General features: G+C 37.5%; 1 protein-coding gene across 1 annotated transcript in view; it reads right to left on the bottom strand.

Moving 5' to 3' along the window:
* ZDHHC17 (zinc finger DHHC-type palmitoyltransferase 17) overlaps positions 1–19160 on the bottom strand; it is an 82520-nt gene that overhangs the window by 32048 nt on the left and 31312 nt on the right. The window contains exons 4-8 of the mRNA XM_068936116.1: positions 13946–14023; positions 12362–12506; positions 5896–5960; positions 4963–5125; positions 36–161 (exon numbers count right to left, since the gene is read on the bottom strand). Of these exons, the coding sequence (XP_068792217.1) occupies positions 36–161; positions 4963–5125; positions 5896–5960; positions 12362–12506; positions 13946–14023 (577 nt within the window). The remainder of the gene's footprint in view (positions 1–35; positions 162–4962; positions 5126–5895; positions 5961–12361; positions 12507–13945; positions 14024–19160) is intronic.

Genomic DNA, 19160 nt, shown 5'->3' with positions numbered 1-19160 from the left:
GTAACAGATATTTTATATGTTATAGGTCTTCTCACCTTATCAGCTTTCAGCTTTCTGAGAAAGGATGGACTGTCATATCCCTTTGCTTGTCTTGCTTCCTGTAAGTGGTTGATCATCCAAACATTTTTCCTCTGTTTTGCTAGATCAAGTGGTGATTCTCCCTGCCAAGAATACAAAAACGGGAAATATCTAATTTATACACAAAATGCATTCAGATCACTTTTGAAAGAGCAGATTAGCAGGTACAAATAATACATTTAAAGACAGATTAAACTACGTTCTGGCACTGTTTTCTCTCTGCAGCTTACTTGACACCAAACAGATCATTAATTCCTTTCAGTCTTTTTTGCTCCTATAACTGCATACGAGTGGACAAGTAGAATATTAAATTTGTGATCCTGACACTAAATGCCTTGATGCAGCAATAACTGTTGCCTTTGCCATAACACATCTGTGTTTCAGTGTTCTACACACAGTCTACTAGTCTGTAAATGAAAGACTGTGCTTCCCCTCAGCTATTGACAGGCAGCAGAAATCAAACAAAGAAGAATTTGTGACCCACTGGATCATGGAAATTCTCCCAGCATAAAGCCTTAACTCCTCAGTTAATCCTCTGCCTACTTGGCAGAGTGAAGTTACTAATATCATGGCATATTTCCTATAAGTTTTTTTTTTTTTTTTAAATAAGTTAAATGCTCTTGTTTGTCTCAGTCACTGTAGTCCTAGGAAGAAAAAAAGGGAAAGAATAAACTGATTCCTCATGTCCATCTTGCTCCCAAACTCTGAGCTTTCATGCTTGGCTTGTGCTTCACATTCATTGGGTGCAAAGCCAGCAATGGTCCACGCTTTTCGTTTCCCTACAGTCAGGGACAACTGACAGAGAAGGCAAGAGAAAGGTATAGAGGGGCCAGAGGTGCCTATCAAACTGATTTGATTTTACTGCTCTTTAAATATCTACAAAAGAGAGCTAAATGAAAGTTATTGACGGGGTCTGAAATTATAGAGGAGGCAAGAGACAACCAACTGCAGGTACCTCCAGCTTCAGTTTTGCATTTGACTCTTCCTCTCTTCTACTGGAGTTAACTCCCCTCCTAAACAAAGCATTCATGGAGGCTTGAAAAATGGCTGAATCCTCCATCGCTCGGCCCCCTCCTAAAAAAAAAGTGAGACAGGTACCAGAAACTGAAATTACCCAGAAAGGGCGATACTTACTATAGACAGAAGAGATTTCAAAGACACAAAGGACAGTTAGTTACCTATATCCCATAGCAAGACAATGGGAATGGAGTACTTAACTCTCATTTTGCCTTTGAAATCTTGCTCTGAATCTATAAAAGGAGGGTAAATAGTACAGACTACAGATTATGAAGTAAGTGTTTCGCTGCCTAACAGGACCTGGCATTTCTTCTGTCTGAAAAGTTAAGCTAGCAAAATCAATTAGTAAAGAATAACCTTTTGACTTAACTTGGCTTCAAAGCCTGAACTACAGTGCCTGTGTCATCACAAAGCTAACAGCATCTTGAATTGCTAATACTGGGAAAACCCCAGAGATGCTTTTTTTTTTTTTTTTTTTTTTTAAAATGTCATCTTATATATCCAGACCATAAGATTACCTGTGGACAAGCAATCCCCTCTGGGAGTTGACCTCCCAAGTAAATCCTGAAGTTGTCTTGGGGTCCAGCTGAGCATCCCTTCCACTAGAGGGCCATGAGACACCTAGGAACTGCCTAGATAAAGAGATTGAGGGAGCTTTAAAGACATCTTCCACTATGCTTCTGATCACCCGGCCATTTTAACATTTTCCTCGCAGTCACAGGGATGCATGGCCAATCTGCTTAAAAAGCAAAACTAAAGGAAAACACCCCCAACAAACCAGGGATCTTAAACCTTAGCCTAGTAATATAATTATCACTTTGCCAACAAGCAAAAAGGCTTTAATAGAATTCATTTAGAGATTTTTAAGTGATTAGACAGAAAGAATAATCTGAAGTGTCATTACCACATGGCACTTTATGTAGTATATCTGAAGACTTCTTTGTGAAAGTCTATATTTAATCAAGAAACTATACCTAAAGTCCATTCAAAGATAATAGTTTTGATATGTTTTAAATAAGTATCTTCCTTAAAGCATAAAAGTTCCTACCACTGTTGGGGGGTTTAGGGGGAAGGGCTTCTATATATATTTAAATAAAACTTATTCATCCCACCCCCACTCCGCTGATTAACTGACTTCTGAAATCTTCTCCTTATCTGCCAATCTGTTTCCTGCTGTAGCAAGATACCTTGTCCTAACAAAAAAACAAAACAAACAAACCCAAAAAAATCAAAAAAAACTCACTCCAAAATCCTATTTTGACTACCAAAAAGGAACTTGCATCTCCAACTCCAGTTCTCAAAAAGGGGGGGGAAAAAGTCTTACTACCTAAAGAGCAATATTAGTTTCTTATAGAGCATAACAAAGAAGATAAGTCACTAGAGCAGGACAAACCCTCTTTGATTAACTTGAAACGACTGCATCTGTGAGGACTATGTTTACTAACCCATTACACTACCTAGCATCATTATACTTCCAAGATAGATACTTTCTCCCTTTTTTTTTTTTTAAAACATCAAGTTTTAATCTAGAGTAAGTCTCATGAGCGCTATTGACTTATATTTTTCTCTTATACAGCCCCCACTACATTTCTCAGACTGCCATGCAAAATGAAAATAGTGCCTTACTTAGGCAACTGGTTCCAATTTACATCAGCTTCCTCACCAAAACCTAGGAGGCTAGTAGCATGCAATTTACTAACATATAACACCTCACACTTAATATTTCAGTCACTACATAATCTGAAAAAGATGAGGGGATTCTAGCCAATATATTTCTTTAACCTTAAATGTTTTATCCACATTTTTGGTCAATTCCATGGACTATCGGAGAAAAGCACTTCACTACACAGATCTTGAAAGGACTGAATCAGAAAGAAACCTTTGGTGAATCCTTTTTCTAATTCCAGGAAAACATGAGCCAGACACCGTAACAACCAATTTTGGCTCAAGAAAGAAAACATTTTTGCTAAACAGTCAAAGGAGAAGCACAAGACAGTGAGTTTCTATACACCTATGGAAATCTCTTAAAATCTTACGTTTACTATGAACTTTTACTAAACATATGATACACTGCTCAAATCAACATCTGTTATAAAACCATTGACTGGATGGCAAAGCTGTCACTGCTGGAATAATTTTGATCCTAGAAATCCTAGATATCTTAGAAATCAATAGAAAGGCAAACAAGAAACCTAGACTCCGCTGCAGAAGGAAAGCAGTGAATAATGAAACGAGGCTCATGTCTTCCAGCATGACTGAAGAAATATCATGATCCAGCAGGTTCAAAAGCCTATTCCCCTACTGACTGCTGCTGTCTGTCAATAATGAAGGAAACTATGAACTGCTTCAGGCTAGTAGATATCCTTTCATTTGGCTAGATGTATTAATTTTTAATTACAGATTCTATGAAAGTCAGGAAACTGAGGTATGGATCACTTTAAAACTCTAGTTAACGCCATCAGTCTCTCCAGGGAAGCAAGTTATGACACACTGATTGTTTCACAAAATATCCTAATTTTTACCATTAGGTGGAACAGAAAAGAGCTTCATAACAGTTTGCAAGAAGTGAGACTAGAAGTGTATTTCACCCACGCAGCTGACTTTATAGATCACTTCATATATATTCACACCAATGAATTTGAGAGACTAGTTGATTTGTCTTAAACACATGTGAAAAGCCATGTGGTTTTTCTGTTCAGTTTTCAGCTCGGGATCATCAGTACTTCTGGTGATCTAGAACTGATGTAGGACCTAGAAAGACAGTAGCAAAATTTGACTGCACTCTTTAAAAATTCTGACCCATGCCGTTCAAGAAAATGGATGTACATATTTTGTTAGGATATTTCTATCACTTGTGGATCACAACACAATCTTTTCTGTGGTTGACAGCCTAGTACAATAGACCCTGGTTATCTTACTCAGTAGGAAAAAATGGTGAAAGGTCAAATTAACTAAATATTAAGTATTTGATAAATAAATATATAGAGCTGTACTTTCCAATCTGTCCATCCCATTTGTACCATTTACTAAGTGCAAAATACAAATATGCAAATAGAAATTGAGTAATAGAGAATTATTTTTCCTAAAAGTGAGCTCTTCCCTGACCCCACAGACAGAAGAACTAACTTATGTGATAAAAATGCATCTCATGGCATATACAGGATGGTTTGGGAGCAACGGACAACAACCACTGCAGAGCAAAGCTTTAACACGCCCACTTCCCGTTGCTGGCCAAGCTCTTACGGACTCTATGTTTATAGCATAAATTGGAACAGCTCCTTGGCTATTGTATGGGTGGGATGGGCTCTGTTAGCACTGAGTCTAGCCTGGTTAAGAGGTTCAGGTAAAGTAGTCAGACAACTGAAGATCTGCCCCCCAAAAGGAACCAATTTTCTGATTTTATTCTCACTGACACTTTTAGGCCTCAAGCTTCCTTGCTGCCACTGGGTGAAGGAGACATACTAGAGCATCTGCCTTCTCCCTTGGAAAAGGCACAGCTGTCTCACATCTCACTCCATCAAAACAAGAAGTCACCCCAAATGATAACTAGATGACATCCAATCAATTTTCCAATTTTGTATCCAAATGCACGGTCTTCATGCATGCAGTCTAAATGCACACATGCAAACCATCTGTTTGCACGTACCTATTGGTAAGTGTATTCACATGTGTACTTCTGAAGGTGCAGATTTAGAGACTGTACATCATTGTCAGTAAAAACTGATTTCTAGATGGAACATAAGTGGCATGGCTTTTGCATGCATCCTCATGGCCCCACTATACCCTCAACAATCATCTAGTCTTCAGATTTATTACAGATTATTTCTGCATTAAATCACTTACAATAAAAACAGACTGAGTGTTTACCTTGATATTCTGAGCATCTACATTAGCTCCAGCTTCTAACAGAAGACTAATGACTGTAGTATTTCCTGCTAGCACAGCCCAGTGTAATGCTGTGTTTTTATGATATTTGTCTCCAAGATTAACGGAAACATTAAATGTAAGTAGTAATCGGGTTGGATCCACACTAGAAAAGAAAAGTCTTGTTTAGATCTACAGAAGATTAACTGAAATACATTCCAATTGGGTTAGTGAGTTCAGTTGCTATAATGGACATTGATTAGGTACACTATATAACAGTAACATGACATTATTTGCTGATTAATGTTAATATCTCAAATTTCCAAAAACAATCCACAAAGATCTTACTCAATTTAAAAAGGGGCCTAGAAAGACATCTATTGCTCAAATCTATTAAAACTTGTTCTCGGCTGTCTTGAACTGCATTTTGTATAATTTTTATTTTCACATCTCAGAAATGTAACAGTACTAACAAATTTGCAAAAGAATGCACATGATTATATGTCTGACAGATTACAATAAAAGTACTAAATATAACTCCATCCCACATGCCGAAAGCTGAAAACAAAAGAGGTAATGACAATGTTGGTAATAGTAGCTATTTGCAAAAGCTAACTTAGGCTCCTCTCAACAATCAGTGGAGATAGGCCCCTCTGAGCCGCAAACTGATTCAGATACTTCTCCAGACAACAAGTCTGAATTATCTTTTTTTTTTGCTAACCTCCACAAGTAAATTTACTTTGTGGACTGAAAGTTCATACTGGCAAATACATCTGCATAACCTCCTCTCTTGAATAGGTCAGAAATGAAGTAGAGCGGAAATTGAGAGAAGTACATTGGCTAGTTAAAACAAAACACTCTCCAAATCAGAAAGTCACTATCCCATGCCATTCGGTTAATGATAAAAGAAGATCAGAAATGCAGCAAGTATATTACCTGTGTGTTCTGTAAGCTGCCCACATTAGAGGTGTCATTCCATTTTGATCCATCATATCTACATCCTTAAAAAGAAAAAAAAAAGTGCTGGTGAGATATGCACGCTCAAGTTTCAGTAGCTATAAGGTTTGTAATAAGAAGCAGTATTTTATAACACTAGCCAACTGAATTGAAGACGACCTGGCAAGCTTTTACTATATAGTGCCTGTTTTCATTTTTAAATATCACTTTATTAACACCACCAGTGCCAAAATATGACCATTTCCATCTATTTTGGAAACTAAGGAGCAGCCACCGCAGGTTACAAGACTGGTCATTTCAACCTTAAATTTACCTTCAACATAAAAAAAAAAGCATAGATAAGTGGTGTAATATTGCACTCAAAAGCAGGAAAGACGTTTAAATAAAACACTCCAACGTTTAATAAACTACTTTATAAATTAACATAAATATGCCGTAGCATCCTACATGGTCACATGCTAGCTGTGCCTGTGGTTTTTTACTTGCAAAGCAGTTTTACTTCACACAGTTCCAAAGGTATTGGCATATCTGGATATCAACTTAATGGAAACCACAGAAGAGTTTTTAAGTGCAAGCAAAAGCCATTAATAAAAACAATTAACCTACTCAGAAATAAAACTAACTTATAATCAAGCGGTGACTAAACAGATAGCTAAACAAACAAAATGTATTCCATTCTTATGCTTAACTGAACATTGCCACTGAATGACAAAACATTATCATTCAGGGCAACTGATTAAGACAATCCTCTGAGATCATCAGAAAGGAAAGCATCTATTACGCACAGTATTTTGGCTGTTATAGATCCTTGCCTTAGTAACACGGAAGCTCGGAATTCCTAAACACATCGGACCAGATGAGATTCTCAAGCACATTTGGGCAACTTTCATGGACTGCAAACACAAAATTACTCTAAAACAAAGACCTGCACAATTTCCCTTAGAAATAGTAGGACTGTAACAGCATCTCCTACACTACTCCTCTCAGTTCTTACCAGAAAAATTAGGTTGGAAGTCTTTCAGTAAAGTCATTTGCTATTGAAAGCCTTGATGGAAACCAAGAAAGCAGATGATGTTGCTTTCCATTTCCCCCCAGAAACTTCTGCTCCTCTCTGTTGTCTGCCAGAGGCCAAGCACCCTGGGATCCTCACTGACTGTGCTGCTAGCCTGACCCTAGTAGAAATTTTCCAAAAAAAAAAATGCAATTTAGCCTTCCAAATAATTGCTTTAAGTCGTCCTCTGGCTTGCAGAAGCTTTTACATTTCTGAGTTTTTATTCTGTTGCCAAATTAAAAACACATACACACACACACGCACCACACAAACGGAAATAAAAACTGATTGACTGAGTGGAAAGAGAACCATTACTTGATTGCACTGTTTTTTCAGAAGTGTCTTACATGCACTGAGACCAGAATCCACGTCTGTTTGTCCCAGGCACATGCCTACACTAGGATCTTTTGAGTCTACTAGGGCTGCCCAGCAGTTGAGACTCCCTTTCACCTCCTGTTGCCAGGAAGAAAATTAGAAGCATGGCCTAACCTCAAGTTCGTTTGTCCCTCAGAAGCGTAACTGATTCACAGTTCACACTGTGTGAACACCACATTTTGAAGAATGCAAGAATTACTATAATATGAATAATCACTCTTCCAGCAGGTACCCGACTGCCTGCGAATAGGTAAAGAGACTCCTTTAGTGAATCCATGTTAACAGATCAAGGCTACGCTTTGCACTAGGTGACACAGAGTAAAAACAGATTATTCCCTGCACATCTTAACAGATTATGTAAGCAGCCTACAACTATTACTCAAAATAAGCTCCAGCGTGGGCTAAGGTACATCCTTCTTCAAGGGAACTACAACAAGTTCCAAAGAAACTGAGGTTCATTTGCACACAATTTTATAGACAGAACCTGCAGATAGCAGACAAACGGTCTAACAAAGCTTCCCTCCAAAGTTTTGGTATTCTGCCAGATCATAACCTCATCATCCAAAGCAACATGAGCATAACTTCCAGAAAGGAAGTGCTGCTGCTCTTTACCTAAAAGCTTGGGGCGGGGGGGGGGGGAGCCTCCTCCACCAGCATATACATATCTGGAAACTGTTCATGCGTTCTGGCTTGTACCAACAGGTGTTTTGGTACTAACTTCTTGTCTGACTCTCAATGACAGGTCAATCTTGATACTTCTCATGAACAGGTCTCTATGCCGTTAGGACAAAAGTCTGAGCACTGCAAAAGGCAAAGATCTCAAAAACCAGTAAAGTGATGCAACTGCATAAACTGCTACCCTGTACACATATTTCAACCACGCAAACACCCGGTACCAAAATTGGTACATTTATTAGTTGGTTCTGAAATAGGACAACTTTAGTTCTAAAACAGAACAACTTTGCACATCCAAAGACAAACCAGATTTTCATCCTAGGACGCGAATACAGGATTCCACACAAAAGCTTTTGGAAAGACAAAACCCGGGGGAGAAGCTCTTCCTTCCTTCATGGAAGGGAGCTGTGGTGACTATCCCACTGGCTAAACCTAGTTTCTGAAAACAAAAATCACTTTCTGAAAACAATATAACTGGCAAGTTAGAATTCTGAAGAGCAACTAGAGATCACAGTAGCATTTATTCTTATCAGGACATTTAACAAATAACGGTCAAACATTACCACGTTACAATACGGCCTTCTCAAAAGCACAGAAAGCATTCAGAGATTACACTTAGAAATGCATTGATTTGCATAAAAGGAAACCTTAAATTGATCATCTTTGGAACCACTATTAGTTATTTTATAGAATGCAGGCCTTTATACAGAGATATGTCATGCTCTTGTACAGAAAACTCTGTTCTCTACAAGGAAAGATCTCTTTTACATGGACTGTTATCCAGCAAAAGGGGAACTCGGATTCTCAAAGAGAGCACGTATTTAGAGGCAAAGAGTAAAGAAAATGTATCAGGAAGAGTTAAGACTGAAAATATTTCCTAAGCTGAGAAAGGCCTGAGCTAGTGATTCACTGAAAGCAAAAATTTTCGAGGTTTCTGAGATCAGTCTCAGACTCATGAGTGGTAAAAGCTGAGCGCAGGTTGACAGACAAGTTTATCAAGCAAGGTAACACGCAAAAAAACCCAGAAGTAACCTTGCTCCTTTGAGCAAGAAAAGCTCTGAAGAACTTAGTCCTTTATCAGAAACAGAGACTGTTCTGAGAGTTATGAAGAAGAAACGTGACTTGCCTTATACTTGCGTAGCTAATGTGCTATACAGTAGGTCTAGGGAGTAAACAACACTTCGTTCAGTGCCTTACCCTGGCCTGAACCCTGCTGGAAGAACAAACCTCAACACCGACAGAGAACTAACAACACTTAAGAGCAAGGCTGCTTTCATCACACTGACATCTTCCAAATCCATATGCCAGCTATTCCTAAGCCATAGCTCAAAATCAAGCCCTAAGTAGCTCCGGACAGTAGTTAAAGCATAAGACTGCAACTCTGAAAATGGAAAAAAAAACCCCCACACCCTGTACTCGATAAAGTAAGGGATAGTTAAGCTATGATCTTAAGGAATCAGAGAGACTCCAAGATAAGTCTCAGAACATGACTTTACCCCAATAGTAACTTTGCAGTAGTTTATGATCTAAGCAACTGAGGTAAGATAAGCCACTGAACTGAGAACACACATGCTGCCAGTTATTCAATTATCTGATATACCATATTCATATCCTAACTTATCTTGGGGTGATGTGTTTGTGTACCCTATATCCTGATTTGCCTTTGAAATTTTAAGTAATTTAAGTACAATGTCAAGTAGTGACAATTTTAAGAAGTTTTCAAGTGCCTTCATGCTATTTAAAGTTTTTCTTCCTCCCTTTTTTAATATCTTCTTTTATCTAAACCTGGACAGCGTTACAGACTCTGATATTTGCCATGTTGATTGTGTCTATACTGCATGCTTGCCCCAGGCTGATTTTGGCCCAGGCCACTTACTGACACAATATGACTAAATTACGATACGGCCAGGCAATTAGCCTCGCAAGATTCAGTGGGAGACGAGACAAAATAAAAAGCAACAGCTATCAGCAACTGTTGCCTCTTGGCAGAGTAGTGCTTGCTGGCATGAAGGTGGGTTTACTTTCCAACTGAGACCAGAGGGAACTTGATCAAAAGCTCTTCCCATACAATATACTCCAGGCACCAGAGGACTGGACTGTAGCCTCAGATAGGAAGTTTTACTGCGGGGTGCTGCAACCCGGGCAGAGAGCAGAGCAGCAATACTGAAGCTGGGTTCTAGCCCTGCCTAGAAAAGGGACAAGAAACAATTAGGAGCAACTTCAGTTAGGAGCGAAACTAAATCCATCTCCCAATTGTAACTCAGTTCTCTACATAGCTGACTGGAAGCATGAAACTTGGCTCTCCTCTGACCACAGAGGTCTCCAAAGGACGTCAGGACCAGGACTAACAAGGCATAGCAGCCTAAATGGATTTATTTTGACATTTATTTATTTGACATTTACCATGCAGGTACTACATTATAACACAAAATTATGTTCACAAGAAGGGCAAAAATAGTTTTTGGATTTAGGAGAACCTGGCCTTGGTACAGGTAAAAGCAAAGCTTACAAGTAGTAACAGAAAAAGCCTACATAAGCAAAGGCAGTTAAGTTTCCAAACCCAAATCATGGTATAAACTAGGAGGTAAATATCAGTGTAAACAAAGTCAGCTACTCATGATCTCACATACAGTTATTAAAGGAGAATACAGAGTAGAATTATGCAGTTCCCATAAGTTCCATTGAAATTATGCAGTTTCTGTAGTTGGATGTAGTATAGCTATAGCATAGAACTGAGTTCAATAATTTTTATTATAGTGTTATTACTATATTTTAACATTCAAATTGAGACATAATTTTAAAGTTTCACTTTCTGAAGTGCTTCTGAAAAATAACTAGCAAAATCAATTCAAACTTATGGCACAAGAAGGATACTGAAGTCATTAAAACTCAAATGTTATCAAGTATAAGAATCATCTTTTAAAAAGCTTATGATAAGGAGAGCTGTTCCCAAGATACTAGATTTTGGATTTTAAAAACAAGCTTTGTGTGTCTACATACGCACATATGTATGCACACACAGCTTCTCTTGGACTGAAGCATTATATGCTCAGATAGATAAATAGGACATTCTGTTTATATACATCAGGACATGCAAACACTTACAGGGAGATTTCATAATCAAGACAGAGCATTTTAAAGGTCGTTTATTCTTAAATTTAATGCTATACTTAAAAAAAGTTTCTACATGTATAACATTTGCAAAATTCTTCTGGTAACATAAGTTATGTGCAATTTTATGGGGGTTTTTATGAACAAAGCGTAACTCTTGTTCCTGATGAAACAGGATTTTTCTTGACCCACTATGCTCTTACAAAATAGTTAGTTATTGCATATGAGCAGCATCTTCTTGTGTCTAACTTGCTCTCTACCATATATTAAGTACTGTTTGACAAACAACTCTGAGATATAAACCGATTACTGCATACAGTAATAGTTTATTTTTTGAAGTGAATGTTGGCACAGATTTTCTGCAGTGAATTTAGTATTTGTTATATAACATATAATACTTTCCAGCTAACACTGACCAAAGCCACTGATTTCATAGTGAAATTCTACAAGACTCACAGGATATCCTACTTTCTGTTTGAAAGAAAAAAACAGAACACAGAATTGGGAACAGCATTAACTAAATTGTAAAAAGGGGGGAGGGTTTTGATTTTTCTATGTGGTCTGCAAAGCTAAGTCTCAAGTTTGTGCTTCAGGCACGTATCTGCGGGTATCTACAGCTTACTTAAAATGAAGGGTGAGTAGCAAGAAGGTGAACAGCTTTGAGCATACAAAATGAAGGATGGGAGACAATGAGAACAGTAACAAGTACACATGTTACATAATTAATAGATACAGCAATAATACAAGAGGCAAGTGAGAGGTTTTTTTTTTTAAATCTACACACATGCAATTACAGCAATAAAAAGTTGCTGACTGAGGTGTAAAAAAAGTGATGACCTATGACAATGCTTCGTCATTAGCTTCTTTATCCATGTCTAGCCTGATGCTTCTAAGATGACTACTAAAATATTTGCAATCATTGTCACCATGAGCATTTTAAAATTAACTTCATTAGAAATAAAGAGTGGTAAAAAAATATCATCTAGAATTTCCACATACTACACTAAACATATATATGAATTAAAGTCAAAGCACTCAGACCACTGTTCAAACAGATTAAGGTAAAACAGATGGTACATGTGTCAAAAACTGTAACCTGTAGTAAAACACATAGAAATAATTCAATGTTTAGTCAGCCAAATTTTTTGCATTACTTGAATCATAGGCGTAACTTTCAATTGTTTTCCTGTTCTGAGTAGAATTTATTTAAATGGGTTATTACTTAAAATTTACCTGTCCCTTTGCTATCAGGTAAGCAACAATCGAAGTGTGTCCAAACTGGGCAGCCAAATGAATACAGCTACATCCTTCTCCATCAATTAGCGACGGATCTGCCCCATATTTCATCAGCTGCACAACCATGGATAAGTGACCCTGTCTAAAAGCAACAAAACACAAAAAACAAACAACTGAATAACTAGACACAGAAAAGCTATTAAGATTTTAATATTTGGACAAATACATTTAACATATTTATACTTCTGGAGGTTCTGAATTTTGACCCATTCTTCGCAAAGAGTGATTGTCATGATCTGCTTCTGCAACTGAGTAAGCCAACTCATTCACATGAGCAATTCTATGCAACCAATGCATGCATCACATACAATTGGCTTTGGTGTGTTGTAAAGCAAAAGGTCAGTCAATAACACCACCACCAGCACCCAAAACCAAGTCATTAGCTCATATATCCAATCTATGGTGACTTCTTCCAATCCACATATGAAACCAGCTATATTAAGAGATGTCAAACTATTCTATATGCTCCTGATTTTTGTGGTGCATATGGTTTATCCTTTTAAGATCAGAACAGTACTGGCATAAAAAAAATGGGGAAAAAAAGAACAAACAAAGAAAAAACCAAGGGCCTACGTTCTCCACACAACATTAAAAGTTCAAATATATTTTGGCATAACGAAAATAGGAATGTTCTTCCTGTTAATAAGGTGCACAATTGCCAGCATACAGTTTCCGGTGTCAGCAAAAGACCTTAAGTCTATCAGAATCACCTCTGGACAATGCTTCACAGAACTACAGATTACAGCTACGAACACCAAGGAATTTCATCAAGCATTCCTACTATTAATACACAGAAAGTCAAGTGTGATTTTTAATACCAGGAGATATACGTGCTAAAACCTTTAAAGGTTGAGCATAACGAGGAAGTTCTCATCTTAAGTAAATAAATTATTTTGATACATTAAATGCTCTAAAAGCTAATGTGACAATCCTCCTTTTGCAGTCCAGTTAAGAATAATAATATGGACAGTGTTCCTTTCCTGCCTATTTCTACGCAATAGTCTGAAGAAGCAGCCACTAATAAAAAGTCATCTTCTATTTTTCCAGGCCCTTATCCTTCTTGGACCATCTCCTACATCATAAATCTGATTTTTCTCTTTCAAGTTCATCTTTAAGAGTCCATATACAATAGACCACTGCGAGGAAAATATCACACAAAACTCATCCCAAACCACACCTGCACAAGTGTTGCTCAACTCCAGAAAAGAGACAAAAATAAGATCTCCAAAGTTAAGAGTAAGTCAAGGTGACTATTAATTCTAATTATTCTTTACTTTTTCCCATCATAGCGATCATCTTCCTTTACATCAGAAGGAGATAAGACAAAAGTTGAACCACATGCTGAAAGCTCCTGTAGCTCAAACATAACTACATTCACAGCGGGTCCAGTTAACAATGACCAAATTCATTATTGCGTGAAGTATTTCCATAAAATAAAGGAATTTCATAAAACAATCAGCAGCAGATTCCAGTTAAAGAAAAACAACACAGGAAAGGAAATCCTAGAAGACTTTTCCCTACCTTGTTGCCCAGTGAAGTGGGGTAGAATTTAAGTCTCCTCCCAGCTGATCAACAATAGCACCTTTTGATATATAGTATCTAGAAAAACAAGAAAAGTAAATGTTACTCTTGATTGTCTTGGTTAAAAAGAAAGGACGTGCAGTAAACACTTGTTTGAGTTTACACAAAACGACAACTACAAATCCAAACCTTTCCTTGCCTTCACAAACTTTAAGGTCACGTATACATACGTAGGATTTTTTGCCTTTTTTGATGTGAGGGATGCTTCTTATTATTTTACACATGCCATCATTTCCTAGTTCAGTTCCAACGTAAAAAAGAAACGCTACAGTTAAGACAAATTGTGCTACTACATTAGTATCTAATAAAAATTGATTTTTTGTTTCATTTTTAAGATTTAAGGGATTTTGCTAGGTTAAAGAGAATTCAGAATGCAACAGTAAAAGAAAATGCTGCTAGAACACTGGCATAGTTAGAGAGTTTTTGCTAAGACAAAATAAAATTTTATATAATTCAACTTGCAGTATGTATCAGCACTGGAATGTGTCAGCTGAAGTCACTGTTCCATGTATTAATGCTTGTTATGCTTTTAGCTGAGTGTAAAGATTTTAGATGCTTCACAGTTACAGATAAATAACGGACAAAAACACTAGTTACGTTAAAAATACTTTTAAGTGATGGGCTAGAAGCTATTTTTCCTCAAGAACATTTTAAGCAGAGAAGCCACCTATAGGAACAAAATAAATTGTCCATATTTAACCACAGCAATTCATATTCATGTCAATTTGCATTGTTTTTGTAAGCTGTTTTCTCCATACTACTTTTATCTAGGTCACTAAATTGGCAATGATATTACTCTTCCACTGAGAAAGAAAACGTGTATCACACCTAACAAAAAAATCATGTTTTTAAAAACCAGACCTTCCAAAAACAAAACAAAAAGCCCAAAAACTTAGAATACTGGTTCTTTATTCAGTGCTGTGCAAGCCAGTGGAAAAAAGCTGCTACTAATAGATCTTTGAAAAGTACAATCTAGCTATAGGTTCATAAATGCTTGTACATGTCAAGTACTTGTCCCTGTGGACTTTTGCCGTCATACCACCTTTAAGGTACGTATGAACCCTACTCTCCTGCCCACACAAACTGCCCTTTAAATTCCCAGCACAGAGCTTATGGTCCCTCAATCTCCTCTCAGTATTTCAAGACTGAGGGCAAGAAGGGCAACAAACAAAACAATCTGAAAAACACATTACTGCTAAATAACTACTTCTTCTTGAGCTCAGTTTTCACCGAGTGGAACTTCAAAACAGCCCACAAGTTACCTATAGGAACAGCAACTGAAAAAATGCATTACAACATCCATGCTAAAAAACCCTACAGGATAATCCTTTCATATGGTTGCTTTAGAAGTGCCAGAAATGAAGATGCTCTTCAGCAGAAGTGCCAATGTTATACAGCTTTGGTATAATTAGGTCTTATTGCTAATCCTGCTGTCCTGCTGCTTTGGCAGGACAGTCCGCTCAACTGGCCTCAGATATCAACAGCCAAATTGCAATATCTTTGCTGAAGTTATTAAACTTTCGGATTTTTCAAAAAGAGCCAAAGACTGAAAGGCTTGGTCCTGTGTAGACGAAAAGATAAGATTTATTCTTTGCAGGTAAGGAGACAAGACTATTTCATTTATTGTGAAGTGAAGTCTCAGCAACCAAAGAACAAATGTGGAAGACACTGAGAAGATGATTTAGTCAATCTTGGGAAAGAATTCTCAAGGGAACCTTGTCTAGAGAAAACAAAGCATAGAGAAATTCACAGTCAAAGTTTTGATCCACCTCATCGATGTGATAACCACTTATAGGAAGGTGACCACTAAGCATATTTACCTTCGTTCATACACTGGTCCCTGCAGAAAGAGTCTATATTCAGATTCTACGGAGTAGCAACATTGCTTAGGGGTTAGTTTATTCTATTTAAAATGAAGAACTTGCGGTTTGACAACTGGGGAAAGACAAGGGGACCATCCCCTGCCAGATAATGTATTCAGATAAAAGTCTAGAACACCCTCAAGGGAACATGAAATAAGCTGAGATTTATCACGATTTCAGCTTCAGTACACATAGACTGGTTTTGAAGAAAAAAATCTCGCTATTTGAGAACTTAATCTTGTCTAGATAGCTCTTTCCCATAGAATCACATCCGTGCTGGATGAGAATGGCCCTGATAAAGGGTCAGCTGGCTGATTCTACTCTCAGCTAGTCATCTAGGCATCCATGCTTAAAGATGCCACGCCTGCAAACACAATTTAAACAATCTACTTGCATTTGAAACAAGCAGACCTGGTAAAACATTGCCTTAGGAAGAAAATATTTTCAGTGATCTCCACATTAGAATAATCTTTGCTAAGCATCAGAAAACCGCCCCTGCTTGGATTCAGTAGTTTGGGGATTAAAGTACATGCATTCAGTATTGCTAAGAAGAGCAAAAGGACAACAGACCCTTGTCTGTGGAAACCGTCAATAAACGGAATAGCGAAATGCAGTCACTGGGTAACCACAGAGCAAATTAGGCCAACGTGTGCCTCTCTAAAAAACCCCGTCAAAAGCAAAATAATGAATCAGTTCCATGGAGAAAATATGATATGTTACAGAGGTCTGACGTTTATCTTTGTTCCTACAGAAATGAGAAAGGGTTCTGCCAATGTGCTTTACTGGTATCCAAACTGAATCACAAAGTCTCACAACAGACAAGATTAGTAAAAAGAAACAGGAGAAGTCTACTTCTAGGTCTGAACCCTCCACAGATGAGCTACAAACCCACTTCACTGCGATGACCTTGTACAATCAGCACCCAGAACTCTGATCTGGAACCAAGAGGGCAGACCACTTGCACCTAGACTGTCTCTGCTATCGAGCCCAGCAGCCAGCACACTTAATGGAACTGCCCACTACGCCCACAGCAGACACATACTGGAAACTTGGGGAAAGATGTTGCAATAAGATCAAACAAGAAAAAGAAGAATCATTTCCTTCTGAGTAAATGGAATAATCCAGTGTCTCAGAAAAAAAGACTCAATATGACAAAAGCTAAAATAACTTGAGACCCCTGAAGACAGAGATGCTTAGAGAGAGTAATAATCCTATCAGGAAGAAAGAATTTTAGATGCAATTAAACATATTAGTAGTCTGGGGAGAGGAGGAAAAAGGGCACACTCTGGTAAACAGTAAGAAAATACACTGCAGTACGCCACACTAGCAGAGATGCATTAAAAAGGGACACGACCACTGCCACATTGTTGAAGAAAAAGGGCAAGTTAGACACATTAGGTTTATGAACGTTCAATTGCCAGGGGTAGGTACTGAAAGAGCTTGAAAAAGACATGGCTAGCACCATTACAGTTAGGTTGAACACAAACGTCTCAAAACAAAAGTTTTCAGTACTCAAATGCAGGTGGAGACATCTCCCTATTTATATAATCAGGAACAAATTGGAAAATCAGACATAGATTTGAGAGCAGACTTTCATCTATCCAAATTCAAAGGTGATTTTGGACCACCTCTATTTGCAATACAATAGTTGTAACAAACAGTTCTATTAGTTACAAGCTTTGAGGTAACACAACTGTACAATAGGACACAAAACATTCACATGCTAAATTATTTCTTTCAAAAGTTTAGCTACAACAGAAGATTAATAGGGAATTTAAAACTTCTTGGATTTTACTCTGTGAATGCCAAAAGGTCCCAAAACAAGGGTTAATCAAAAAAGCTGTAGATTAAATATAAGGCTAGTGAAGTAGAGCATTAAGCTGCAACCAGGTATCATGCAGGCAGGTTCACTGCTAAGTTAATAAATACAGTGGCTTCCATCTTTATCCACAATATAGATCTATTTTTATCAAGTGCCCCATGTCATAATGACTTTTTATGAATGAGATGATAGTTGTCTCAATGCCATTCAGTTTTCAAACTTTATAAAGACATGTCAAGTGACATGGAACATCTGTAATGCAAATACGTCTTCAAACAGCTGACATAAGATGATGAATTACGTGCAATGAATCAATTACACATCCAACTTGGACAGAAAAGTGAGCTTAAGATATAACTGCTTTCAGATGCTGCACTTCTACTGCAGAAAAATAGTGATCTGAAAAATTATAGGTATTTCAATTATTTCAAACCACATTGTAAGATGCTAACCATGAAAGACCCAAGACAACCCCCACGGAAAATATAATGAAAAAGGAAAAAAATAACAGGGTCTAAAATATTCTCTTACTAAAAAAGTTAACAAGCTAAATCCGGGTCTTGCATTTTGCTGTCACTTTTTGCAAATGGATCTCTTCTTAATGTACCAGAAGGACGGAGACTGTTACTTATCTTTTAAAGAAAGGAGGCTATCCAAATGCAAAATTATGGGTTTCTTTATAACCTGCTATCCACAATAAAGATATAAAATCTGTTGTACCATCCACTGAGGACAATAAAATCTTCTAGAAAGAGTTATTTAGAAATCTTCAGCAATTTAATGTTCTTTTACTTTAAGGGAACCACATTGGGACAAAAGAAGTCCTCTTAAAAGAAATCTGAACTTGAGATCTTCAGGAAACTTCATGGTACTCAAGATCTGGTCTGATGAAGGCTCTGGTGATAAGGCATACGTAGGGAGAATGAGCTTAAATGAAGCTGTGCTGTATTTTTCATGTGCAAATATATACACCCATTGATTAATGAGAACTATTTTGAAAACTAGACTGATCCAAAGTTTGCAGTTTATGCCAAATACTCCAGAGTCCTGCTGACTCAACAACAGTTTATGTATTTAGGTTTAATGGCATGTATTTAGTTCATCATTTTGTTAGTGTTATGAAAAAAGGATCATGTTCAATTCATATTTCTGATTTGTGAAATAGCAAATACTAAGATTTATCCCTTCAGGATTTAAGCTTTCAGGGTTCCGAAAGCTAATAATACACTTCAAAACCATAACCTCACACATAATGGTCTGGATTTTACAAATTGGGGGGGGGAGGGGGGAGGAGGGAATGTCACCCACCCACCCACCACACAAAGCCCGCCCAAGCTCCACAGCTCTCACTATTAAATACTTTTTTTTTTATTATTACTTAAAAGGAGAGGTGCTACAGCATTACCTATTGCAGCAAATCTGTTTTTAAAATGCAAAGAAGTTAAGTCAGGGCTTCTTGAAATGATACAGA

Source organism: Struthio camelus, chromosome 1, assembly GCF_040807025.1.
Source record: "Struthio camelus isolate bStrCam1 chromosome 1, bStrCam1.hap1, whole genome shotgun sequence".
NCBI lineage: Eukaryota > Metazoa > Chordata > Aves > Struthioniformes > Struthionidae > Struthio > Struthio camelus.
This window is presented reverse-complemented; position numbering and strand designations above follow the sequence as displayed.